This window comes from Erpetoichthys calabaricus, chromosome 5 (genome assembly GCF_900747795.2).
Source record: "Erpetoichthys calabaricus chromosome 5, fErpCal1.3, whole genome shotgun sequence".
Taxonomy (NCBI): Eukaryota; Metazoa; Chordata; class Cladistia; order Polypteriformes; family Polypteridae; genus Erpetoichthys; species Erpetoichthys calabaricus.
Window position 1 is genome coordinate 112,871,762 of NC_041398.2, and position 27,897 is coordinate 112,899,658.

Sequence of the window (27,897 nt, forward strand, 5' to 3'; positions counted from 1 at the left end):
TTTATTGTTTTAAACCTACTCTTTCTCAATGGTGTACATTTTCTTAAAAAATAATAAATTATTGATTTTTTCATCCAATGTTTAGGGAATGGACTGTTTCGCGAAGCCTGTACAGCACTACATCTTGTATGTGAATTAAGTGTATTATCTCATGCCTAGGTAGAAAATAAATGAATAATGATAATAGTTAATTATATTTATTAATAGTGTTTTTCTCACTACTCTAAACGCTTCGACACAGGGGAACCACTTCAACCATCACAAAAGTGTAGCATCCACCTAGATGATATCATGGCAGCTATTTTTGAGCTAGTACACTCAGCAAACATTAGCTATTAGCTGGTGAAGTAGTGCGAGAAATAGCCAATTAGAGACAAGGGATGATTAGGGGGCCAAAATGGATGAGGCCGTGGTGGCCAGTTTAGCCAGGATATCAGGATAAACCCTATTCTTTATGGGGTCAGGGATCTTTAATGACCACATAGAGTCAGGACCTCAATTTTACATCTCATCTGAAGGACAGTGCCATTTTTACAGCACAGTGTCCCCATCACTGCACTTAGGCATTGAGATCCACATTCAGACCACAGGGTAAGAGTCCCCTGTTGGTCTCGCCATCATTTCTTTTTTATCAGCAACCCAAGCTTTTTCCTAGATGGTCTCCCATCCAAGTACTGGCCAGGCCCGAATATACTTAGGTGGATTACCTTTTCTGAAGTGCATGTGATATGGTTGCTCACAAGAATATGGTGTGGTGACAGGGTAACAGAAATGTCCCTTATTTAACACGTCAGACCTTCTGTTACATGTTGAATTTTTAGTACTTTATCACACCATGCCTTCTCACCCCCCAGGTATTTCAGGTGCTCCCATTACCATTTTTGTCTGGATACAGCTCATAGAAAATAAAGTGTCCATTATGAAGGTTAATTTGACATGACAAATAGAGGACATGACATTGAAGGTTAAGATTAAGCTATATAAAACACTTATGAGACCTCTCTTGGAATATTGTGTGCAGTTTTGGCCATCATTTTACCAAACAAAAGCCCAGTCTTCTGGAGCAATGTTCAGAGAAGAACAACCAGGCTAATTCAAAAACTGCTAGGTATGAGCTATGAGGAAATATTAAAGGTGTAATATGACTGAAGTTTTTAAAATTATGAAGGAAATTAATACAGTGGATCCAGGTTTTTAACTCTAAATGAGTTTTTCAATAATAACATGAGAACCCAGATGGAATCTGTAAACGGCACATTTCACATGAGCTTTAGAGGTTTGCTATACACAAGGAACCCTAGACATATGGAAAAATTTACCCAGTGGTGTCGTAGAGAGTTTGTTTTTATGTCATTTTGGAGAAGTAGGTAAACAGGAATAAAGAGTGTTATTGGCTTGAATGGGCCGATCTCATCAAAACTGTTCTAATGTTCTGAAAACGTAGAAACCAGTCCCAGGATGAGAGTCAGTGGCAAAGAATTACACACATCTCCACTTACTTACACCAAGCCATCAGTGACTCACCATAAAACCTAATCTAACAGCATGAAGAAAACCAGGGAAATCCATGAAAACACTGGGAAAATATGCAACCTGTTCTCAAAAGACACTCCACTGGGAGATGGTGTCTAGGTTCTTGACAAATAAAACCTAGCTTAAGATACTAAGAAATAATCTAATTTTATAATTGTTAAACTTGTAGACACCACTGAGAAGTCTCATAGTGTAATTTTACCCCAAATAATTCCAAAGAGGTCAAAATTTACAAAAGGGTTCATTTATTAAATAAAGACATCTGACAAGGATGGTTAAACAAAGGGAGAACAGTAGAATACACTGTAATTGAAAAATTAGAATTCCTACCACTTAGACCTTATGTGCAAAGTCCAGAACCAGAACTTGCCCGCCTCAAAATCCCACACAGAATATCTCTAATATGGGACCATCCAACCAGAGCTCTCAATGCTGATCCCAGGTTTCCCTGCACTCCTGTACCTCAGTGCACCCTTTAAGGGAAAGGCTTCTACAGACTTCTGGCTACCTGCATTAAGTAATATATAGAAGAGGTTCATATATTTCTCAAAGGACCACACTGCTGTCACTTATTAACATTGGGGACTTTTACTCTTTTGCCCATCACCCCCAGCTATGCTTTTATTTCTTCATCCATTAAATAACTTCTTTGGGTACTGTTATCAATAACTAAGTCATACCACCTCCTGGCAGACACCCTCCTGTACTAGGATGACAGCTTTCATCATTACTGCCAGCACAAGATTCCTCTTTTTGCTTCTGCCCTGCAGGTCCCCATCCTTGTTCTGTGCTGTGTTTTCCTACTTGTACTCTTCCTTTTCACCTTTCACAAGCTACAAAAACTCAGGAGCAGAAGTAATAAAGGACACAGATTTCTATATTTTAGATTGCTTCTGTAATGATATAATAGATTATCATTGCTTTTCACTAGATAATGAAAAAAAATATTTTAGACACACAAAACAACTGAATTCACTTTCCTCCAAGAATATGTTCTGCTTGTTTTGAGGACCCTGTTTTTTGAAGCCAATATTCAGAGATACAAGTCAAAACTGTTTAAGTAAAAAGTTTAGCAAGCTCAACAAATGCGTTGGCTAACTGCTTGCCAGACAAACTTGAGCTGATCTGTTTCAAAGCATTTGATAAGCTTATTTTGTATCTTTCTCATATGCTATCACATTTCCAATGTATTATTTATTCAAAGCTCAAGCTCGTACGGTGATGACTTACACTTTCAACCCCATGGAAAAAGGTACAGTGAATGAAAAATTCATCACCTTGTTTTAAATACAATATGGAAGATATTACATTCCAAAAAAATACATTTCAGAGTGATAGTCAAGTGTCATTCTGTCTGGCTTGAATGTCAGTCCAACATGGCATGACCAGTTTGCTGATTGCTGGCCACAGTATCTGAGCATTAGATTTTCATGTCATTGTGTTTGTATCTGCAGCATTTGAATTCTTCAGTTTGGTGAACTGGAAATATAATCTCATCAGTAAGTAAAGTTACTCTCAACTCATTATTAGCAGACCTCAACTGTGTTTTAGACTACCGATGTGAAAAGTGCATCTCTATATCCAATATTGTCAGGCAACTCAATTACATTTCCCAAGCTAAAGTGCCATGTAAAAGAGTCAAGGTGCTTTCCCAATTATCAAAATGCTCATCAAAAAGACCATAATAAAAAATATCCACATAAAGAACCTGTCCATCACTTTGGCCACTTTTTTCCATTCTGCACCTTTTGCACATGTTGCCCTCTGTTCCCGGAAGCAATTGGCAATATATTCGATATTCTTTGCAATCTCATCATGGTGCGCACAGGAGCACATATACAGGTTCATTTTCTCTGCGCAGTCCACAGTTTCCTTCACTCCTCCATTCAAGTGGCCACTAGACTCATCCACACCACAGATGTCATATTTTTTACTGCCTTCCACCTGCATCTTCAGCTCTTGCTTTTTCCTGCTTTTTCTATGTCCATTCTCCTCAGTATGAAACTTTATATCTTTTGTTTTTGCCTTTTGGGGGGTGGTGCAGTTTTCTCCTACTTCATAGACAAAAAATATTTTGGACATATAATCCAATATAACTAGTTTTGCCCAGTTTGGTACTGGTTTTGCCTCCGCCCCACAATGGTGAATATTCATGATAAAAATGGTCAAAGCAGTTGAAGCCGTTATCATTGTCATTGTTGCTATGTAATATTTGCCTGTTAAAGAAAGTGGTGAGATTTTTGTTACTTCTTATAAATAGAGAGAACACACATTCATCAGCACAATGAGTAAAATAAACCTGTAGGTTGAGTCATGTGTAATGTATGAATAAAGTAAGCCTATGAGTTAGAGTCATGCATAATGTTCTTTATCTCACAGTACGTTGTCGTCACCCTGTGTTCGGATTCAGCGGGTTAGAAAATGGATGGATGGATGGAGGTTGTCGTCCAATCCAAGTAGATGTGCACCTGAGTTGTATATGGACTAACCACTGCAACTCTAATTGGAGGCTTTCGATATAGTTGGAGGAGTGAATGTACAATATTGCTTTTCATTCCAGACCCCATTAACAGGGAGCGTACTATTTTGTATGTTTTGATCTTAGTATGAGTATTGAGAATTCCATCCTCCCTTCTGTTCATCTGTATTTTAGGAACCCATTATGTTCATATTCAGGGTCAAGGAAAAAAGAAACATATCTCATTGGGAAACAATGTTTGACATAATCCCAATTCATCACAGGGTATAGGCACTTACACCCAAGCTCATCCACATCAGAATAGTAAGTTGCTAGTCAGTGTCATGTCTCTTCCAGGTTTCCTTCATTGGCTGGAGTTCAGACTAATATTTTATGGTCATTTTCTATTTTTTTATTTATGTTTATGTGCATTATTCTTTATTTTTGGTTTGGGCTATGTATTTAAGCTGTCTTTATTATGTTCCAATGTGTTTTGTGGGTGGATGAATCTCCCAATTCACCACAAGGAACTGCCCTCCATGCTATAAATCCAGAGAGTCTTCCACAGTTCCTGGCAATTCAATGTGAATGCGCTCTGGAGTTGGTGAGTTAATTGTGTTTTTGCTGTGCTTGTGCCTTGATATACTTTTAGAATTTTGACCTGCATGCTCTTTGTTTGACTCAAGGCATTCAAACAGTATATTCAATGAAGACACATATAAAAGAGTAGAGTTTTGTGCATGTAAATAAATAGATTGTCTGTACCTATTGTTATGACTTAGATAAAGATCAGGGGGGTATTTTCCGTACGTCGCTTAAATCATCCGAGATCAGATGCCTCATCTTGAATGAGTTAATGCCGGTGACACTCATCCTGGATAAGTCGGATTTTCAAACGCAACCGTGTATTAGATTAGTCTAGCTGGATCTAATCATCCGAGATGAATGCGCGCGCCCGTGCTGATTGAAAAGCCATATATATTGAGTCTAGAAAACATGATCAGCAAATCTTTGATAGGCTGCAACAAAATGACAAAAGAACGGGCGCATTTTTTTTTTCCACACAAGCGGAGCAAGACCTTTTATTCGAAGGACATGAAGAATTTCAAGATTTAATATGCACAAGGGGTAACACTGCAAAAGCAGCCCAAACCAGAAAAGACGGCTGGCAAAAAGTGGCCGACAAATTAAACGCTAAGTAGTGTGCATTGTACTTACTGAATGCAGTGTTTCATTTCCTAGATTAATTATTATTTAATATGTCATAATTCCAGATCAAACGTGAGCACAAGGAGAACATGGGAACAGGTTAAAGTGAAGTACAAGAATATACTTCAAACTGGTAAATATTGGTATATAACTATTTAAAGAATTGTTGACATAAAGAATTATATATAATGTAAAGAACATTAATTTTAAAGCTAATAAAAAGGCAGACAAGCAAAAAACAGGTGGAGGTCCATGCGGTCCAGACGTAACCCATGCAGAAGAGATGGCTCTCCAGCAAAATGCCCATCGCCCTGTTTCTGAGGGCATTCCAGGGGGAAGCTCCTCCTCAGAACCAGTGGCAGGATGCAGTGGTCACTTCATTTCAGGTAGATGGTCATTGCATATATTTGTCCTCAATGTGTGCCATTGGTATGTTCCATATAGCCCTCTTTTTTTGTTGGGTCAGTTGCAGGGAATGTCATATCCCTAGAACCTGTGTCTGACCAACGAGATATTGACAAAGGTCAAATATTTGATGAAGACACTGTGTCTGATTATTCATAAGGAGGGGAGGTACATTTTCCAAATCAAACTCCACTCTGATCAGTCCCATGTGCCCCAATCACATTTGGAAATCCTGGGTAATGAGAATGTTAGGCTGATTGTGAGATTCTTTATGGAACTGTGGGTGTTTTTACTTGTGTATTACCTACCTGCAATGGCATGAAACGCCTCTTTTATTGTCTGCACACGCAGGTGTCCAGGAAACACTATGAAAACCTGAAGGAAATATTTCAGAGCCAGACAGACTTTACGAATTGCCTGGCAAACTGCACTTTTAGATGATTTTCCGCATCGTCTACAGTATATAAAAAAAGTGCCGCTTGCAAAAAACCTCAAAGCAATGCATACTGTCTGTGTGGTTGTGAGAGCCCGACTTCGCCGAGTTTGACTTCGAATATAAGGTCCTAATAAATTTTTGAGGTACAATATTCCCCCTCGGCTAAAGCGGTATCTTTCGAAAAGAATTTCCTCCGGGAGCAATAAAGGATCTTGCCAATCGCGCAAAACTCTCTCTATATGAAATTCTCTTCTTATAATTTGCGTACCGATATCAATTGATCGCTCATTCATGAACAGTGAAGTTATGACTGAATGAGTTCCACACATGGACACTGATTAAGTGTGTGAGCTAATCCTTGTTTATATAGAACAAACCTGCTCCGAGCAGGTTTAAGGATTTGGATGTGCTGCTATGACAACACATCCAGCAAGAGCTTCAAAAAACCGACAGATCCAGGATCAGGCCAAATCGTCAACAATTACATCCAGTTAAACGAGTAATCCACATACGAAAAATACCCCCCAGATCACATTTAGGATTATCCATTGGAATCCAGCAAACTCCAAAGGTTTCACATTTTTTTTCTCATAGCCCTATGTGGGAATGTGATTCACAGTATTAACAGTAATGTTGTGTTTAATATTAAAATATTGGACTACATTAGGACTACAATTTTTAAGGCAAAGTGGGATGTGGCCATTCTATGAGATTATTTACACGTTGCTTATATTTGTCCGTTTTCCTCAGAATCTCCCACTTTGTATTTTTACATATCTATGTGAAATGTAGTTCTGTGCAGTGTTCTTTATAAGACTTAGCTTTATGTTATTAAATATTTACTTAATTTCGCATAAATTGTCTAAAGGCAACATAATAGGCTTACCTATCAGTGGAACACTCTCAGAAGGAGGCATGCTCTCGGCAACCATAAGTTGAAATACTGTCAGTGCAAGAAGAACAGTTACTCCCAGGGATACTTTTTCCCCTGAGTCTGCAGGCAGGTAAAATCCCAATGGTGCCAAGAACGATATCATAACACAGGGAATAAGAAGGTTAAAAATGTAAAAAGATGACCGCCGTTTGAGTAGCAAAGTGTAGGTAATGTCAGGGTAAGGATCAGAACAGCAGCCATACATGATGACATTCTTGGCAGCTGGCATTCCGTGGACCTCCCACTCTACATTCTCTACAAAGTCAGACAGGTCTCCACTATCCATTTCCATAGTAATATCTATTTGATTACCGTTGTATGTCCATGAGCCAAAGGTCAGATTGCACTGTTGGTAATCAAATGGAAAGTAGGCTACATCAACAACACAAGAGCTCTTTGTTATAGCTGGTGAGTCCCAGGTTATTTGCCCATCATATCGAAGTACAACGTTAGTGTCTACAGGTCCAGAAAATTCATCATCTGCTCTGCAGGAGAAAAATAACAATTGTGAATTTAAGCATTTTAGCTAAATAGAAAATGTATATTTTACCTCATCAGCAAAAGTGTAATCAAATATTTTAATAACATTTAATCATAAATACCCATTAGCAAAAATTAAAGTGATATTTGATTTTTGAATCAGTTCAAAATGAAGGGTAGAATATGTAACATGAGCATTGGCTTGATCACAATCAACAGAGGTGAAACTCAAAATCAGCATCACACCAGCAATTCAGGAAACTGTACATCTGCTCTGAGCTTACTTACAGATGTCATCTTGGACTCGCATGTTTTCATGTGGCACTCCTAGCACCTCTCTAAACTTATCAAACTCTCTCTATACAAGGTGAAATGTTCATATTAATTTTACTATTTAATAAAGATATGAATTAGTACATTCCAAATTTTGAAAATGCACTTGTGGCAAACTTTTTGTCAGCTGCGTATAACCTGCTTGACTACCTTATTCCAGGATTGTCACACTTTGATTGTCTCTGATGAGCCCACAGATTCTTTACTTGCTTCTTTTAGTGGAAGCATTTCATGGACATCAAGGTTCAAGCTCAGTGATGCCTGTGTCCTATCTTTAAAGGGCTTTATTCATCATCTGACTCTGTCAGTGCTTTTCTCCTTCAGACATTTAAACTCTGTACACTGTTGTTATAACATTTCCTTGTCATCCATTTTGTTGTGCTGAATTTGCAAGAGAGGGTGAAAATGTCAATTTTCAATAAGGTGTGATGGACTAATAGTTATAATATCAGGCATTTCAATATTGGCAGGCTCGATCTGATAATTCCAAATTGCTCATTAAATCCAGCACAACTCTTATCTGTATGAATTGTTCATTGGGTATGTCAAGGTTCCAAATATGGGATCTCAGACTCTGCAATAGTCATCTCTATGTTTCACTTAGGATTTTTCAAAATAGAAACCTTTATTTAAGCATTTTATGAAACATTTCTATAATCAAAACAAACCCATTTTCACCTGTTACATGTCTACCTCAGATTTTAAGGAATCAATATTGCACTTAAATTACTGTACTTAATATACTGTGCATATATTCATTTTGCCATGGAGGGTGAAAACAACAAGGAAAATGCAGACAGAGATAAGGTTCAAGTGTTGTAAGTACAGTTAGGTCCATAGGTATTTAGACAATGATACAATTTTTATACATTTGGCTCTGTGCGCCACCACAATGGATTTGAAATGAAGCAATCAAGATGTGATTGAAGTGTAGACTGGAAGTTTTAATTTAAGGCTTTTAACATAAACATTGTATGATCCATTTAGAGAAAACAGACATTTTTATACAAGGTCCCTCCATTTTCAGGGTCTCAGAACTATGTGGACAAACTAACATATTCACGAATATAAAGAACATTTTCAATACATGGTTGAAAATCCTTTGCAGTCAATGACTGCCTGAAGTCTGGAACCCATTGCCATCTCCAAGTGCTGGGTTTCCACCCCATTGATGCTTTTCCAGGCCTTAACTGCAGTTGTCTTCAACTGCTGCTTGTTTGTTGGACTTTCTGCCATTGTCTTCAGTAAGTAAAATGCATGTCCAATTGGGTTGAGGTCAGTTGATTGACCTGGCCTTTTAAGAATATTATACTTCTTTGTCTTGAAAAGCACTTGGTTTGCTGTCACGGTATGTTCTGTCTCATTGTCCATCTGTACTATGAACTGTCGTCCTATTAGCAACCCACTTCCATTGGCAGTCATACATGCCCATGTCATAACACTGCCTCCACCATGTTTCACAGATGATGTTGTATTCTGCAAATCATGAGCCATTCATTCTTCTCTCCATACTCTTCTATGTCCATCATTCTGGTGCATACTGATCTTAATTTCATTTGTCCAAAGAAAACCGTTCCATAATTGGACTGGTTTGTTTAACAATAATTTTGTGGTAAAGTCTAATCTGTCCTTCCCACTTTGAGGTTTAGCACTGGTTTGCACCTTGTGGTAAACCGTCAGTCTGTATTTTCATGAAGTCTTCTCTTGATTGTAGACTTTGGCAATGATAGGTCCACCTCCCGGAGAGTGTTCTTGGTTTGGCTAAATGTCCTGAAGGGGTTCATCTTCACCAAGGAAAGAATTCTGTGATCATCCGGCACAGTTCTCTTCCATGGTTGTCCAGACCTTCTGGTGTTGCTGAGCTCACCAGTGTATCCCATCTTTTTAAGAAAGTACCAGATGGTTGATTTGATCACTCCTCGTGTTTCTGCTATCTCTCTTAAGGGTTTGTTTTGTTTTCTCAGCCTAATGATGGACTGTTTTAACTTTTACTTGCACGAACAGCTCTTTGAACCTCATATTAAGAGTTAACAATGACAGCTTCCAAATGCAAATTCCACACTTGGTATCAATTCCAGAAATTCTACCTGTTTAATAGTTAATGAAATAATGAGGGAACTGCTCCAACCTGGCCAAGGAACAGCTTGTCAGTCAAATGTCCAAAAACTTTTGAACTCATGAAAGTGGAGAACCATGTATAAAAATGTCTGCCATTCCTAAATGGTTCATACGATATTTCTGTTAAAACTGTTGAGTTACTGCTGAAAGCCTACGCATCATGTAATTATTTATTCATTCAAATCCATTTTGGTGGTATACAGAGCCAAAATTATGAAAATTGTATCATTGTCCAAATTCTTATGGACGTAACTGTGTGTTATTGAATGAGCAGCCAGAGTGAACCCAGCTACATGCACAGATTGAATTCTCCTTTAACGTGGAGTTTGCAAAGTGGGAGCGATTTGAGTGAGGGAACATTCCACATGAATGAATCCCTGTAATATTTTATTAAATGCAAGGGTGATACAGTATTGTGTTGCGTGTTTGCTACATTCATTGGTTGGAAGTAATATTTCAAGAACATATTATGCAATCTGGTTACATTTCCCAGTTACAAAGCAGTATAATGCATCAGAGTTTAAATTCTTGTAAGCATAATACAGTTAGAGACTTAAGTAGAAGAAATACAGTTAGAGACTTAAGTAGAATTTTGGTAATTGCATTACTCAATCAGTATTTCCCTAAGAACAATAAATTTAAAAGTCGTAAATACAGTATCTTGAAGTGCAGGCATTTCATTTTACATTCAAGGAGGCAAGTGTGGCTATCTAATCTGAGTCTCCAGCCAATTTCACTGCACTGTTTTCATGCGGGTGTAGTACACTTGAATTTTACAACTTTGTCAGATCCACACCAGATGTGTGTGTGTTTTTATAATATTCCACAATACTTCATTTTACTTTGGATCGAACTGAGGTTGACATAGTGTTTATTAAGAAATCAAGATTTTGAGCATTACTTTGAAACATTTCTGTTTTGCAATATATTCAAAAATATGTTTAATGAAGAGAATTTAATTCTTGTTAAAGGAAGACAGAATGAAGTGAACCAATGTGTGTGTCAAGGAACTTTACAATAAACTGTGTAATAGCTACGTTATTATTGTCATTCCTTGTGGTGTATAGCCTGTTGATCAAGAAGTCCATAAGGAAACAAAAAGGACAAAACTCTTCAATATCCAGTTAAAGGAAAACTTTATTTGCATCATTCTGATGGAGGAAAGTTTGTGTGCAAGCATATTAGTTGAACATTTGCCTTAATTGTTACTGAATGTAAGATAGTTAATTACAAAATGTAAATATTTCCATTTCGATTGTCACATGCCTTCTTCAATAGTGTAAAGAGCATTGAGACAGGAGACACATATTGATTATGTTAACATAATAAACACTGCAGGCACAGTAGCTGGACCCACCCGATCAATAAGTGCTCTTGCCCTCTAACCTCTACACTTGCAATAATTTTACTGTTTAGTGACTCCATGTGTTTGTGTGGTAGATTCAATTTTATTTCTAATTATTAAGATACTTTTCGGGTGGCACAGTAGCGCAGTGGGTAGCGCTGCTACCTCGCAGTTGGGAGACCTGGGGACCCGGGTTCGCTTCCCAGGCCCTTCCTGTGTGGAGTTTGCATGTTCTCGTTGTGTCTGCGTGGGTTTCCTTCCAAAGACCTGCTGGTTAGGTGGACTGGCGATTCTAAATTGGCCCTAGTGGGTGTGTTTGTGTGTGTCCTGCGGTGGGTTGGCACCCTGCCCAGGATTGGTTCCTGCCCTGTGTTGGCTGGGATTGGCTCCGGCAGACCCCCGTGACCCTGTGTTCGGATTCAGCGGGTTGGAAAATGGATGGATTGAAGATGCTTTTCATTTTGAATTCTTCATGTGAGCTAGAGTCCTCTACTTACTGATTTGTATATTTAAAATGACTCAGTGCTAATGTAAGTTATGCAGTTTAATTGTTGAATTCACATTTCTTATTTTTGGTTATTTTCCCCTTATTAAACTACTGAATAGACATTTGGCCATTATCCTTATACTTTTCAATTGTCATATTTTTGCATTGGTTTAGAGAGGAACTCTGCTCATTACAGACTGATTTTCATAAACCCTGTTAGTCCATCTGCAAGTGTCTTAAGACTCAGAAACCTTAAATAAGATTAAATCTATTATCTAAACACAATTTTTCCTGGTCAGGGCTGAGGAAAGCTGGAGTCTACCCTGGTAGTTGTAACCTTCAGGAGGGAGATGATAAAAAAAGTAATTCTTACAAACAAAGCACCACATTAGAATTTCCCATCGATGCAAGTGCATGAGAGGTTTAAGGGTGAAATCCTAAGTACTTGCTGGAATTCCATGTGAACAAGTAAACTCCATATAGGAGGAAATGCAAACCTTCCCAGTTTATAATATATAGCACACTTAAGGAAAACTATCCATCCATCCATTTTCTAACCCGCTGAATCCGAACACAGGGGTCTGCTGGAGCCAATCCCAGCCAACACAGGGCACAAGGCAGGAACCAATCCCGGGCAGGGTGCCAACCCACCGCAGTAAGAAAAACTACACAAGTTTTAATAAAAACAGGCAGTAAACCTTTTTTTTTGGAGCCCACTTTTCCTAGCTTTTGGGTCATACAAATCTAAACCAGAAGGAGCCAGGCTCATTCAGCCGACCTATCAGTCAATCGTAGGACACACTCACACACCAATATTTGTTGTTTAATTTTTTAGATGCTCCATTTGGGGCCTTTGCCAAAGAAACAAGTAAAAAAGAGTCTTATTTTGGCTCCAAACTGCATTGTCTTGGAGAATATACTCCCAAAGAAAGCCTTCAGTAGGCTAAAATATCTACATGCTTAGTCTGTCTAAAATATTCATGCACTTAATTAAGATCTACCTTCTGTCATTAAGCTCCATTGACATGAGGACAATTAATGATTAGGTTTGGGAGCGACTGTGAAAGATGAGCCTGATCTCACATGATAGGGTACCTCGGACAAACTTTTTTACCAGAAACAAAAAGGCAGAAGGAAACTTAGCTTGTCTGAATTCCAGCCGGAGGAGACGTCTTAACTGCTCGTGTAAATTGACTCTGAAAGCCTCTTAACAAGAGTATCTTTTGATCTGGACACCTTTAGGTCTTGTCAAATGTATCCTCCTCCTCCTTTTTAGTAATGTTAAAGCGATATCAGAACTACGACATTGACTTTGTGTTACATCCTAAGTACTCTTGCTTTACAAATGACATTTTGTAATTGTGCTTAATTTTGTCTGATTATTGTTAAAAGTACATTTTGAACTGCTTAATGGAGTTACGAATGTCTGTTTTTTTCATGTTTCCTGGTAAAAGATCACCATTCGCGTGCAGCTTTCATGAGTTTTATGGTGAAATACAATTTTTAGATAAGAAATTACAAAACAACTGCCCCTCAAGCTTGTTAAGCTGAGTTTTGATGTTCACCAAAGTCACCATTTTTCGACATTTTCGATGGTGTGCATCAAATATAATAGTCAGTATAACAATAATTCTTTATATACTCAAAAGCGCTCCATGCAGGGAGGACACAGGACATGAACCCATAATCTCCTAACTGCAAGGCAGCAGTGCTACTACTGCACCACTCTAGCTTATACTTTAAACAGTTATAGGGACATACAGTTTATATGATTCTTTTTTTTTTGCAGAGCTACATATTTTATAGACAGATTTAGCTGCCATTCACACTTGCATATTAAAATATTTATCAGTGCTGTGAACACTAACAGAACCTGCAAACAAGGCTTTTGGAATATAAACATCCAGGAAGAAATTATTCTGTACCTGAAGCCCAAACACAACCGGGTTAACAAGAGAGAGAATGGGAAAAAGATATATTTGGGGTTATATTATTGGGCAAAGTTTGTAAATAATATTTGAGTGAGATGCTATACACTACTGGTTCTATCTACTGTGCCTTCATGTGTTAATATGAGTGTGCTTTGTTGTTGGAAGTCATCGAGGCATCCAGTCTTTGGACCTTCTCTCTGAACAAAGGCACCTTGACACAGCTGGACAGGCAAGACCTCAGCCAGATAAAACAAACCTACTCATCTCCTTGCGGTACCAGAGACTCTTGTTTGGTACCCTTCCAACTTCACAGCTGATTGTTCCAAGTTAAACCACCATTAAAAGGTAAGATACGTTTTTTCTTCTAATCATTGACTGCTTTGTTCTTCATTGCCTGTTCTGATGTGTTGTTTTGACCCCTGCGTTCTTACATCTCTTTTTTGTAGAAAATCTCCACTGTGCCTATTTCATTTAATAAAATAATTGTTCAACTTTCTTTATTAATGTTCACCCCCACTGTTCACGTTTTTAAAAAATTAGGCAAGAGATTCCCTTGGAAGTAGACTACTCACATATAGAATATGTGACATAATTATATTGTGTTAATTTTAAAGACTCAGCAGATTAAAATAAAACAGACTCTGAAAGTGTTGATGTGTAATCTAATCATGTGTGCCAAAGAGTCAGACTTCGTACTGTAAAGCTGCAAGTTCTGACACACACATTCTCTGTGTAACTCCGAGCATGTCATTCAACCTGCCTGTGTTCATAATATAAGAGCATTTCGAGTTATATGATACTGTTCACTTAAAGCAATTTGATATGGTGGTTACCATTTAAAATGCTTTCCTATATATAAAAAACTCTGTTGTGTCTTTTTGTTGGTAACATTGTCCGCATGTTGTCTGTAGATTGGCTGCATTGGCACAGGCAAGGTGCATAGAGTTTACTGCTGCTCTGATCACAGATCTTTAAAAATGCACATCTATAGGACTCAATGGGCACAAGGACAGAGATATCTGAGGTTCTTTCAAGAATTTCCTCAAGTGTGTCAACACTGCTTCAGAAATTCCTGGAGGAACCTGTGTAGACTCTGTTCTTCACTCTATACACCTCCGACTTTAAATATAACAGCAGGTCATGCCACTTGCAGAAATTCCCAGATGATTCTGCACTTATGGGGTATATTGATAAAGGGGATGAGACAGTATAGGAGTCAGGTGGAAAAGTTTGTTTGTTGGTGCCAAGAGAATTGTCTGCAGCTGGTTATTGACTTTTGCTGCACCAAAGAGCCACAATGTTCTGTCATTATTCATTGAGGTAGCAAAGGAGAGGATAAAAACAAAACTGAGTGCCATTGTGAACAATGCTGCACATTCTCTCTGTGACACACTGACACTGAGTACTTTTAGTGAACAAATTATTTAGCAGAAGTGTGTCAAGAAACGCTACTGGGGCTCTTTTGTATCAACAGCAATCTGCCTACATAATACCTCACAGGGAAAGTTTACAAGTTCTAAACAATGTGTAAACTACTTAGGTGGCCATGCGATTCCTTATGTCTTAGATTTAATGAAATATGAAAATTTTACCTATACAAGGCAAAGATTAGCCCATCTATCCATTTTCACAGCTCTTATCCAGTGTAGAGGCATAGAGTCTATCTTGACAGCAACTTGCACAAGACAGAAATGAAACCTAGTGTAGAATGGATGGTATTTCTTTATAGGACACACTTAAACACACATTCACACTCATATTAAATGCACTGCTCTGCAAATATTTAGAATGTGGGAGAAGAAACTAAATTAACCAAGAAAATTGCATACTTCTTTATAGGACACACTTAAACACACATTCACACTCATATTAAATGCACTGCTCTGCAAATATTTAGAATGTGGGAGAAGAAACTAAATTAACTGAGAAAATTGCATACAGACATGGGGAAAATGTAAACACCCCACACAGGGCAGGTCAAGATTCAAACCCAGAACTCTGTAGATGTAGCTCTGCAACAACAGTCCTAACTTTATCTGTACATTCTATGAGAACTTGTCTTCTCCTTTGCCCATTTTCTTCAGTTGTATTGTGATGTGTGTTTTTCGTTTTGCATTTGTTTCACGTAAGCACTTGTGGGTTAGATGTATATAGTTTTACTGTAATACAGTTTTCACTGGACTAGTCAAATAATGTTTGCCTTTGCTTTTTGAATTTCATAGTGATTTATTTATTGTTATAAATTCAAATATTTTGTCTATTTTCTATTTCATTCTTCAAGGTTGTTTTCTTTGAAGACTCCCCTTGTTCCTCTTTTTTGTGCAATCTAGGCCGTGACATTGCAGAACTCATACAATTTCTTTCACTCCATCATCTAGCGTTGTACAAATGAAAGTCAGTTTTAAAAGTCATGAATATCTTACCATTTTCAAAGGAAACCAAACAACTATAAATAAAGATTATAACAGCGTGCGTATTATTAGAATGTGGTAATGCAGGATGACACATATGAAAGTGGCACTGCGCACAGTAAGGTGCCCTGCTCAGGTTTTAGCAGCAGATTCACCTAAATAGGACTTGCTTTTTGTACAGCCTCCTGCCAGCTACAGGGATAAAGTCTACTTATTCATAGCCACTTATTCATTCACAGTCAGCCACCAGCTACTTTTTCACACAACCTATGCAAGCTATTTACTTATTCTATGTTAACAGAAAGACTGTTATTGTTTGTCGAGGACATCCTCCCTGGCCCAGATGTCTTTTCTTTTTTTCTTCTTTTTAATGTATTTTGTCTTGAATCATGTAATTATGAATATTGTTTTGTTTATTTATTTAATATTATTGTGCTATGACCATAGTATGTTTAATGTCCTTTAAGTTATGTATCTCGTGTACTTTATGCTAACCCAAGTGGGGATGGGGCTACCTGACGCTGTAACTGGGAAACCATCCCAGGACTATTTAAGAACCAGTAGTATATGAAATAGCTGCTTTGGTATTGCATCTATCTTTGATTTTAAATTTATATTTGGATTCCTGAGTTTGTAAATGTCTAGCTTTCATTTAAAGGTACTGTTATTGGATTTTGCATTGGATTTATTTGCTTTCAGGGATGCCTTTTAGGCAAATCTTTTTGTTTCCCATTTCCATTAGTCCTGCCTGTGTTCTCCATTGTCTCATTTTTTAATTATGAATACATCTTTACATATTAAAGAAATGTAGTTTTGCTTTTGAGATCTTATGGTTTTCTCCTCTCTTGTTGTGGATATTTTTGACTTTAAAGCCTTTGCCCAATTATTGGGCCTGTGCAAATGCTAAGCCTGCATCTTAAGCTTGGGGCTAGGCTGCTTTGCAGTGGTGAGGCCTACTCTTTTTGTGTGGGAGTATATGTCTGATTTTAATTTTTGAGACCATTCACTTTGTGAAATTTGTGTTAAGGTAGAATCACAACAAAGCTATAGTGTTGTTCAAAATATACATATATAATTATACGTATAATTAAAATGTACTAATAAATAGAAAATATCAATGTTTCAAATTTTGATCCCGCATAAGTTCAAACAGGTTACATCATGTTGAGCAATTTTCATCTTTATAGCTTTAAAAGATTTGTCAGTGAATTTGACATGTACATTTTCATTGGGCAAAACTCAGCTGCAGTTTCGCAAGGGAATGTGCCTTGTCCCGAACCTGTGCAAATTAAAGCGGTCCAATGTTATTTAACCCTTTACTGTACTCACACTTGATATGCTGTTTTTGACTACTGTACTTCCATTGGGCTAGGCAAAATTCACCAGCAATTTAAGAAACGTGTATCTTGTCAAAAAAACTGTGAAATTTAAAGTGTCCCAACACAATTTAACCTATTTATTCCTGCAAAGAGTCAAAATGTGAAATATTAATGTTTCCTAATTATTGATCAATGTATACCTTGTCAATGTATACCTTGTAGAATACTATGTCTTGCTATCAACATAGAATATGTAAGTGGGTTTTTTTGTAAGCTGTAAAAATAAGAAGCTGGTGGCTGGCTATGAGTGAATAAGTACCTCAGAATAAGCAACCAGCCTAATAAATAGCTGCAAATAAGTAGGTAACTTCAGCCTCATTTCAGCTCAACACTTGAGGGATTCATGAGCCATTTAAAATGCTCCTCTGAAATGCACAATTTAGCAACTGGTGAAAAGTACCATGCTTCTGGCTCTGTTAGCAATAAACTAAAACAAAGAAACCTTTCATTGGCTGTCAGGAAATTGTTTTTTGATCATTTCTGTTTTCATGAATATGTTACACTGCATGGAACTTTGCGTCTGTTCCGATGGAGATCATTTTATCTTTTTTTTGGTATACTGTATTAATCCCTGAGGGGGAAATTGTCTTTTCACATGATCCTTTGGGGGTCATAGTGCAGGGTTAGCCATCATACAGCGCTACTGGAGCAATTTTCAGGTTTAAGGGTCTTGCTTTAGGGCCAAATGGAGTAGAATCCCTTCTGGCAGTAGTGAGAATTAAACCGACAACCTTCCAGATACCAGCAGAGATCCTTAGACTCAAAGCCAATCCACCTTTGAGAATAGAAAACTTGTCCTCCCTTTGGCCCAGGTGGGGTGGAGAGGTGCACTGGATCACTGAATCGCATCACTGAAGCAGACAGGTACAGTAGGTGCCCAGGTAACCCTGTTGGCCTATGGGAGGTGACTGTTCCTACTTGTATGGGACAAGAGGTCTGGGCTGGTAGCGCCTGCCACCCAGGCCTCTCCAGGCCACGCATCCAGCCATGCCTGAGGGAGAACCCTAGCAGGAGTCTGGAGCGGAAACCCGACAGGGAGGGCATTGAGCAGGTACGCTGGACTTGGTTCTCACTCTTGGCAGATGCCTTTCCATCCAGCCCTCATCCTCCAGAGAGGAGGAAGAGGGTCCAAGATGGTCCAGGAGTTGGGGTGAGAGATGGGGCCATGACCTTGATCTTCACCGACATCAGGGGAAGCGTCAGTAATGATCTTTCTGCAGGTTCAGCTATAGAAACCTTAATACAACATTTACTTTCCCTAGATATTCAAGTTTGATCATCTTCTTGGCGCTGTGCTACTGCAGCAAGACCAATCTAAGGACCTCACTAAACCATCCAATCAGTATTAGCAGTGGGCCTTTAGTAACATTTAATAACAATAATAAAATAACAAAATAATTTTGCAAGTGAAGGCAGCATGGTAGTACAGTGGTAGCGCTGCTACCTCACATCCTAGTTCAACCATGCATGGAGTTTGCATGTTCTTTTTGTGTCTGTGTGGGTTTCCTCCCACTGTCCAAAGATATGCAGGTTATGTGAATAGGTGACACTAAATTGGCCACTGTGTGTGTGTGTGTGTGTGTGTGTGTGTGTGTGTGTGTGTGTGTGCCCCCTATGATGGATCAGTTTATTCATGGGTTTGTTTCTGCCTTGTGTCCTAAGTTAACTGGGACAGGCCCCAGCACTTTTCAAGTGTAATATAACATTTGTAATTCATTTAGTACTGTTAAAACTAAAAGACTGGGCTACTTTTTCATGCACCACCTTGTTTGTGCTTTTAGAACATATGTGGAATGGGGCATTGCTTATATATAAATAAATATTCAGCACACTTTTAGCCTTCAATTTCAAATACAAATAAAAAATACAATTAATATAATAGTTATAAATGCTGAAAGTCTATTCATGTGGGAGCATTCATTTATACTACAAAGAGACAAGACAATTTAGCTTTAGAGGAAACAATGACATTTCTTGGTCTTCCAAGAGTGTTGTTCCCTGTAACATTCGAGGTGGTGGTATGTGAACTGTACTTCTGGTCAATGGCTTCCCTGTGGCTTGTAAATATTTATTGTGGCGAGTGGCTGGCGGTGGTACCCAGCCGGGACACCCAGGAAGACCAGAGGAGGGCTTATGCCTCCTCCAGACCATGAAGGGGCGACCACCCTGGTGGCTTTGGGGACAATGGGAATGGAGCTTAGAAGCTCAACCCTATAGGGGCCCGTGGTCACCGCCTGGGGGTGCCCTATGGAGCCCTGGCCCTCAGCACTTCCGCCACACCCGGAAGTGCTGGGGGGAAGAAGACCAGGGTCACCCGGAGTGTTTCCGGGTGCGCAGCCGGTACTTCCGCCACACCAGGAAGGGGCGGTGGAAGCTCATTGGGAGACACCTGGAGTACGTCCGGGTGGGGATAAAAGGGGCCGCCTCCCTCCTGGAGTCGGGAGGAAGAAGGCAAGAGCTCGGTGGAGAGGAGTGGAGGTGACGAAGAGAGGCATTGTGTAAAGAGGCCTGGACTTTGGGGTGAAGGGGGTTGTGTGTTTCACCGTTGTAAATAGTCATGTAAATAAACGTGTTGTGGTGCTTAAAACAATGTCTGCCTGTCTGTGTCCGGGCTGTTCCCCACATTATACAGAATAACTGTGGAAGCTGACCATGTCACAAACCAAAACCAACATTGAAATAAAATGGCTTAATTAATGAAATACAAAGTGAAGGACATTATGGGGAATAAAAAAGAAGAAGTCAAACATACAGCAGTCCTGGGCCTGATTAAACCCCTTTTTCTGCCCTTGTCTAACAGATTGTGTGGCGTGTTCACTTGCCTTCTTCACCTCTAACTCCATGCCAGTTGAGCGCTTGTCCTAACCTTATCTTATGAGTTTACAAAGTTATTTTTGGAGTCATTTTCTAAATGACTATCAGGATCAAGGACAGACTTACCTTTCATGGTCCCTAGAACCACATCCTCTGTGACCTCGCATTTCTGTTTAGTCAATGATGTTTCTAAGCACTTTGGCCCCACATTAGACCTTTCTGGTGCAATGTGTCAACATAAAGAAATTTCATTGCTTTCTGTCAGTCCTCGGGTTTTTATTTTCACATTCTGCTGCCCTTGAATCAGCTATTTCTGAGGCACCCTCTGGCAAACATATTCTACATTTAAATCAAGGTTCTCATGATTTAGGTCTTATTTCTTTTATCTTAATTACTCCGAATCTATGAGAGATAAACTTACTTCACACTGAACACGGGACAGCCTATTTCCAGTCTAGCTATGATTAGCATGATGATAAGAAACCCAAAGTATGTAAAAGGGGAAAACCTGGGGTTATATTGAAGGTGCAGCTTCCTTTATTAAGGAAATTCCCACATAGGCGTTTGTAAAAATATTATATGAGACTGCTGTCTGACATGAAGAAGCAGAGCTAAGCTTTTGTCACCAATATTTGTGCTGAGAACTTCTGGTATGGAGTAATTAAAGTCTGCAAGATATTTATGATAGGCATAAAAAAAAAAGTATTTTGCTAATGCCCCACCATTCTTTTAAAATAACAGTCCAAAGCTCACAATACTATGGCAGGAACTCAAGAAGCTGAGAGACATAAGTGTAACAGGTATGTCACGGGAGCAGATTAGGTACGATGACCTGCCTAAGTAACAGATGTGAATGTACTAAAACCACCTCTGATTTAAATTAACATGTCCATGTTGTGGCAATTAGTGTGCTTATGGCCACAAAATGAAAGTTACACCACTGCTAGACAGCTATGCTTATAATTTAGAAAATTAATGCTAAAATTTAATACATTACAACATGGCTTGAATAAAGACAAGAGTTTTATGGCCAGATATGAGGATTGTTTACATCTCTCAGAATGACAGACAACCTGTCTACAGACCCACATTGTTTTGAAAAACTCATTACAAACTTCTTTTATTGGCTAACTAAAAAGATTACAATATGCAAGCTTTCGAGGCAACTCAGGTCCCTTCTTCAGGCAAGACATCTTGCCTGAAGAAGGGGCCTGAGTTGCCCTCGAAAGCTTGCATATTGTAATTCTTTTTAGTTAGCCAATAAAAGGTGTCATTTTGCTTGGCTTTTCTCTACATTCATAATGGCTAACACGGTACAACACCCTAGTATTACAAACTTCAAAAGACTTTGTTGGACAGTTATCTTATCCAGAGATCTTGACCATACATTGTTCTTCTCTCTCTTGTTAAATTAACCTTGGCCTGAATGAATCTATTAATTTTATATATTTAAAATTTCTCATTTAAAGATTTACCAATGTTGTTTTTGTCCTAGAGTGTGTATATAAACACAGGGAACTCCAGTTTCTGTATTACATCTTGCCTGAAGAAGGGGCCTGAGTTGCCTCGAAAGCTTGCATATTGTAATCTTTTTAGTTAGCCAATAAAAGGTGTCACTCTACAAAATTAAAAAAAAAGATTATTTGATGTTATTTAATAATTAGTTCAGTAATTAGGGGTTAGCATATCAAGTAACATTGATACTTTGTCCTGATCTGCTGCACAAGAATTAAAATTTCAGCAGCTCGAGTCCACAACTTCTGTATTTCACTGGCATCAGAGCGAGAATCAGACCTTTGTGTACGCCCCCACTGTCACCCGCCACCATCACCACTCTTCGACCATTGCTGTATTACAGGTGTAACCTTTCCATTCAGTCACTGATGTATCTTAATCTCATTGTGTTTTGGTCATGATGATCCATAGTAGTGCTACCATACTATCCCTCTCAACTCCATGCATGTGTGAAAGAAGCTTAACGTCTTAGGCAGACCAGATGACATTCTGTATTATATGGCAGAACAGCATAAATTTATTCATAATGAAGTTTTTACTCAAAAGTGATACCTGTAAATTTAAAAAAAAGTGTTTTTAAATTCTAAATACAATTAAAAGTGTTTTTGTTCATTTTCTAAATACACTCTGTGTCCAATATTTATGGTCCACTTTACAAGAATTATATACAGCAGGCAACATGCAGAGTTAAAACCATTCTAAAACCCAATAAGGCTTTGACCCTAAATTTACTACGTTTAGGAATTATTAACAATAGATAATGGTTGACAATATAATTTAAGCATTGTGGCATCATTTTATTCAAATGTTGAATGATGCCCCCTGGTTCATCCAAAAAGGCATCAACCATATACTCCTGCTGGGAGATAATCTCCATGGAGGAGCACTGATGCAGTGTAGGACTCCTTGGGAGCTAGTAGGCAAATATCAGAAATCATTGCCGTCTTTTAAAATGGTAGCAGGAAGGCCTGCCATGAAAGGATCTTCTTAAGATATTGTTATGTTGTCCAATCTCCCCTTGCAAACAGCTGAGGCAACCTACTACCATATGTGTCAGTCTCCCACACCATGACACTTGCTATTCTACTAATGTGCCATTTGAGAACTGCATTGTTTTCTGCCTTATTTCCACATATGAAGATGGTAGTGTTTAGTTATGGGAAGAGATGGGACTCATCACTACAGTTTATCTGATGTCAGTCCACAGTTGTTCAGGTCACTCAAACTTAACACCTGTTCAGACGTAGTCAACAAAATAGTCAATGGTGGACAACATAATAGATTCTGAAATGAAGTCACACCTTTGGAAGATATCTAAAGCTTTCCCCAGAGTTCCATGGAATGAATCACTTGTTCCATATGCTAAGCTTGCCATCCCTTTTGTTTCAGACCTATTTACAGAGAGTCATATGCAAGTATCTTTTATGATGGTCAAATGCATATAAACCTAATAGTCTGCATACCTGGCCTTGCAGATCTCCCAAATGTTACAATTAATTCTGGGCACCACTAATTTTTAATTCTTGGAGAGTATATCCTCAAGTGGAGAAAAGTGACTTTATGAAATGAATTAGATTATTTTAACTTACTTGTTGTACAAGACAATATCAGGCCTCCATACCAAGTTGCTAGGGATTCTGATAGCATCAAGGCCATCGTATTGTTCTTTGTCCCATTTGAGATAAGCATCATACCATGTTTGACGAATCCACAAGTAAGCTGTCAAAATTTGATTCCTTTCATCCTAGAAACAAAAATTGCAACAATGGTGCAGTCATTTATATCGGTCTTCAAGAATATCCATTAAAGTAAATCTCTTGATTCAAAAATTATACATTACAAAAGACAGCATATGTCTAGCAAGATATCAGCTAATAAGTTAATAATAAGTACGACCAGGGATCTCTTACTTTCTTTTTTTTTTGCCCCAAAACACTTAATTGTACCTCCCTGTGCAAGCTTTTGCCTTACCATGTCCTTGATTTGTGAGAGCGTGACCTGTAATGTCACATTTAAAGCTTTGTCTGTGTCCTCAACTGGTCTGATGGCATTTGAATAATTTTCCAGTAAGTCCTGAAACAACATTTGAGCATATTTGCCTTGAGCAGATTCTGTGACTGTAAAAATATAACAAGAAAAAGAGTTTATTACTGAGTTTATCAATATTTTAATGACCTATGGCAATTTAATATTGTTCTCACTTTTTAACAGACACTGTCATATCAGCACATTTTTATTATTTAGAACAACATTTGATCCCATATGTTTTGGAACTTTTGAAGGTTTATCCCATCCAGGGATAGAGAGAACTGATGAACTATAAGCTTTCTTTTCCTTCAGAATTATGTTGTTTACTCTAATTAATGCTTATGAAATTTAAGTATATTAGAACATTAAAACATTAGAAAAATGTTGACATTTGTTGTCATTCAGCCCAACAAAGCTTGCCAGTCCAATCCACTAATTTCTTCCAGAATAACATCAAGCTTTGAAAGTCCCTTAAGCCCTACTGCCTACCACACTACTAATTCCATGTGTCTATGGTTCTCTGTGTAAAAAAACTTCCTAATATTTGTGCAAAATATACTCTTAAAATGTTTCCAGATGTGTTCCAATGTTCTTGATAAACTCATTTTAAAGTAACGGTTTTAATCCACTGTTCTAATTCCTTTCTTTATTTTCCTTTCTATACTTTCCTCTTTTTGCTTATACTAGAAAAGCTCAGCTCTTCTAATCTTTCCTTATAATGAATCCCCTGTAGACCTGGAATTATCCTAGTTGCTCTACTCTGGAGTTTTTCTAGCACTGCTATGTACCTTTTGTAGCCTGAAGACCAAAACTGTACACAGTACTCCAGATGAGGCCCAACCAGGGCGTTATATATCTTAATCATTACCTCTTTGGACTTGTACTCTACACATCAGAGCGCTATATAACCTAACATTCTTAACGGCTTCTGAACACTGTCTGGCAGTTGATAGTGTTGAGTTCACTATGACTCCTAAATCCTTCTCATAACGTATATTTTGATTTCCAGACCTCCCGTTGTGTACTCAAACCTAATATTTTTACTCCCTACATGTAATAGTTTACATTTACTGACATTAAATTTCATCTGCCTCAAATCTACCCAAGCCTGTATGCTCTTCAATTCCTTCTGTAATGATTTAACAGATTCCAAATTATCAGCCAGTCCACCTATCTTGGTATCATCTGCAAACTTAACCAGCTTGTTACTTATATTCCTATCGAAATCATTTATATATTTTTAAAAAATAGCAGCGGCCCTAACACTGACCTTTGTGGAACACCACTCATAACATCAGCAATTCTGTAAGGTTCCTTGCACCATAACCCTCTGCTTCCTGTGTCAGAGCCAATTTTGCATCCATCTACAAACATCACACTTAACTTCCACTTCTTTTTGTTTGATACCTAACTTCTCGTGTAGCATCTTATCAAATGCTTTCTGAAAGTCAAGAAAATTAATATCACATGCAGTACATTGATCGTATCCTTTTGTTGCTTTCCCTTAGAATTCCAGCATATTAGTAAAACATAACCTCCATTGTATGAATCCATGCTGACTGTTCAGTATAACTCCTGTTCTTGCCATGCGTTGCTCAATTGTTTTCTTAATAATTCCTTCCATTAATTTACCTGTAATGGACATTAAGCTTACTAGCCTATAGTTGCTTAGATCTGCCCAGTCATCCTTTTTATAGAACGGGATATTTGCCATTTTCCAGTTCTTAGGAATTTCCTCAGTGCACAATGACTTCCTAAAATGTACTATTTGAGGGCTAATTTTTTTCTCTCTTTTGGCCCAAGGCTGAATATGTTTTCCAAAAAACTCTGAAAAGCACACAAAGCAATGGTTTTGCATATAAATCAACATAAAATACTTATTTTTGACAAATGTCACTGTTTTTAATGTTTCGTGAGCCTCTATAGTATGTGTTTTCACATACCTGTTACATAGCGTAGTCTTGCAACGTATGGTAACGTTCGATGCAGCCAATGACGTGCATTGCCACATTACATAGTTTGCAGTATGTTTTACCCTGATGCCACTGTTTCAGGCGTATGTTGCTGCACACAACACAATCTGATTTGTACCTCTTGTCATTGAAAGTGGCAAAAAAATGGCACTCGGTGAGCCTTTCTAGAAGTGCTCTTTGTGATGGCCTTCCGTGCTTCACAGTAGGTACAGCAAGCCGTCGACCACCTTCTTGCGGAAATTGGCAGCAATCAACGAACTATCTCTGTTTGACTGTTTGTACAATATGTAGCCGTTGGTCAGTGCAACCTCATGCACATGATGATATACGCTGTATTACTATTTTGTTGTCTGTAGGCGTATGACTCCAGTGTCTGATCCAGTTGATTGACACCTGACATTATGGAATTGTATTCTTCACTTACAACTGGCTTGTCCAGTTTCCTGCATTCTGGCTTTCAGCGTTCACAAATAATTTTTTTGCAGGTATTATTTGAGTACACTGTTAGATAAGTAACTCTTTTTACATTATTCCATGCTACTGCCATCAAGCTGTTCACTCACATGAAAACTGGATCATCACCACATTTTAGTTTCAGTTATGAGTGCATATGTTTCCTGTTTACACGAACTGTGCCACACGCTCGAATTCCCTCATTTTGCAAGTCAATGAACAACTCTGGAGATGAGTAGAAGTTGTCCATATAAACTATGTGACCCAAATTTTTGTACCCGTCAAGTAAATTCAAAACAATTTGACTCTTCAAAGGATGGTCCTTTCGAGGTAAGGGGTATTTTCCGCATAAATCATTATTTTTAGACAGTAAACCATGTTTGCTTCAGCTTAATTTCCATACTTAGTTGGTTTGTTCTGGCATATACTGGCAAAAAAACAAGTGCCCCTTTTCTTTGATCAGGGTCTCATCCACAGAGAGATTACAGCTAGGCTATTAAACTTGTCTGTATGTTGGAACTGTAAGGTCCAGCAGAGGTTGCATTTTATACAGAGGGTTATACACTGGTACACCCTTCGGGATTTGCTTCTCGATGTCACAGAAATGTATAAAACTTTGTAGTAACACATATCTGTCATGTAGCATAACTTGTCCAAAACCACCAGGAGACAGAGCATGTTTGGACCAGTGTTCTCTATAGATATATCACCAGTCAAGTCCCATCTCAATCTGCAATGCCATATAGCCCTTCATTTCATCCTCAGTTGTAGGCTTCCATTTTGAGAAACGAGAATATGGTGAAAGCTCAGCCTGATAAATCAAAAAATTGTTTGGCATATCTGTTTGCCTCATCACTCATAAGCTCAGAGACACTTTCTGGAAAAAAACAACTTGAAGTAGTTGAGTGTCCAGTAATCCATAGTGTCCTAATACCATGCTGCATCATTTGGTGAAGTATGGTAGCCAACTTGCCTCTCACCTCCTCCCTCCTGTAGGCACATCTGCTACACTAATGCGTTCGTAACTATGATCAGCTGGGGACCAATCAGATGATTCAAGTACCTCACTTCCATTTTCAATTTCAACATCACTTACATCAAAATCAGAGTCTGATCAATCAGAGATGAAATTCACCAATAATACACAAAATGCTGTCAACTAAAACTATTAAGTTTATTATGGGTAGGTGAAAGTCTAAAAGGGATAAACTTTTAAGTATGGAGGAATTCAATGAGCAGTGGAAAATGTTTAAAAACATTTTTCATGTGATGCGAGACAGATACATCCCAAAAACTGGAATTAGTAGGAAATGAAAAAACACTGACAAAAATATTGAGAGTTGTATAATATTATAGTCAATTGACCGTAGTGGTTCATTCTCCTCTACACCATGAATTCTACCTTGGTTATTACAAAATATTAAATCTAGACGGGTTTTCACCCACATTGGTGCTTTAACATGTGGTTATTGGGCAGTTGGTAGTTCAGAAACCATCTGTTAACAAAGAACAATTTTATGTTTCACACACAAATACATTTAAAATCATAAAGGCAATATATTACTTAGCACCACCTCCAAAATCTTCCCATGGGCTCACCACCTATGGGAGAGGCCAAGGAGGTCGGGTGCAGTGTGAGTTGGGTGGTGGCCGAA

The 27,897-nt window shown here is 38.3% G+C and overlaps 1 protein-coding gene across 1 annotated transcript; it reads right to left on the minus strand.

Annotated features, from left to right (window-relative positions):
• Positions 1–2,791: 2,791 nt before the first annotated feature.
• On the minus strand, positions 2,792–25,530 carry chrna9a (cholinergic receptor, nicotinic, alpha 9a). The gene is made up of 5 exons (XM_051928544.1): positions 25,449–25,530; positions 23,760–23,938; positions 23,378–23,532; positions 6,928–7,460; positions 2,792–3,749 (listed from the first exon to the last, which is right to left on the minus strand). The coding sequence occupies exons 1-5, from the start codon at positions 25,528–25,530 to the stop codon at positions 3,172–3,174; spliced, it is 1,527 nt and encodes a 508-aa protein (XP_051784504.1). The 3' UTR covers positions 2,792–3,171.
• Between the last annotated feature and the right edge of the window lie 2,367 nt (positions 25,531–27,897).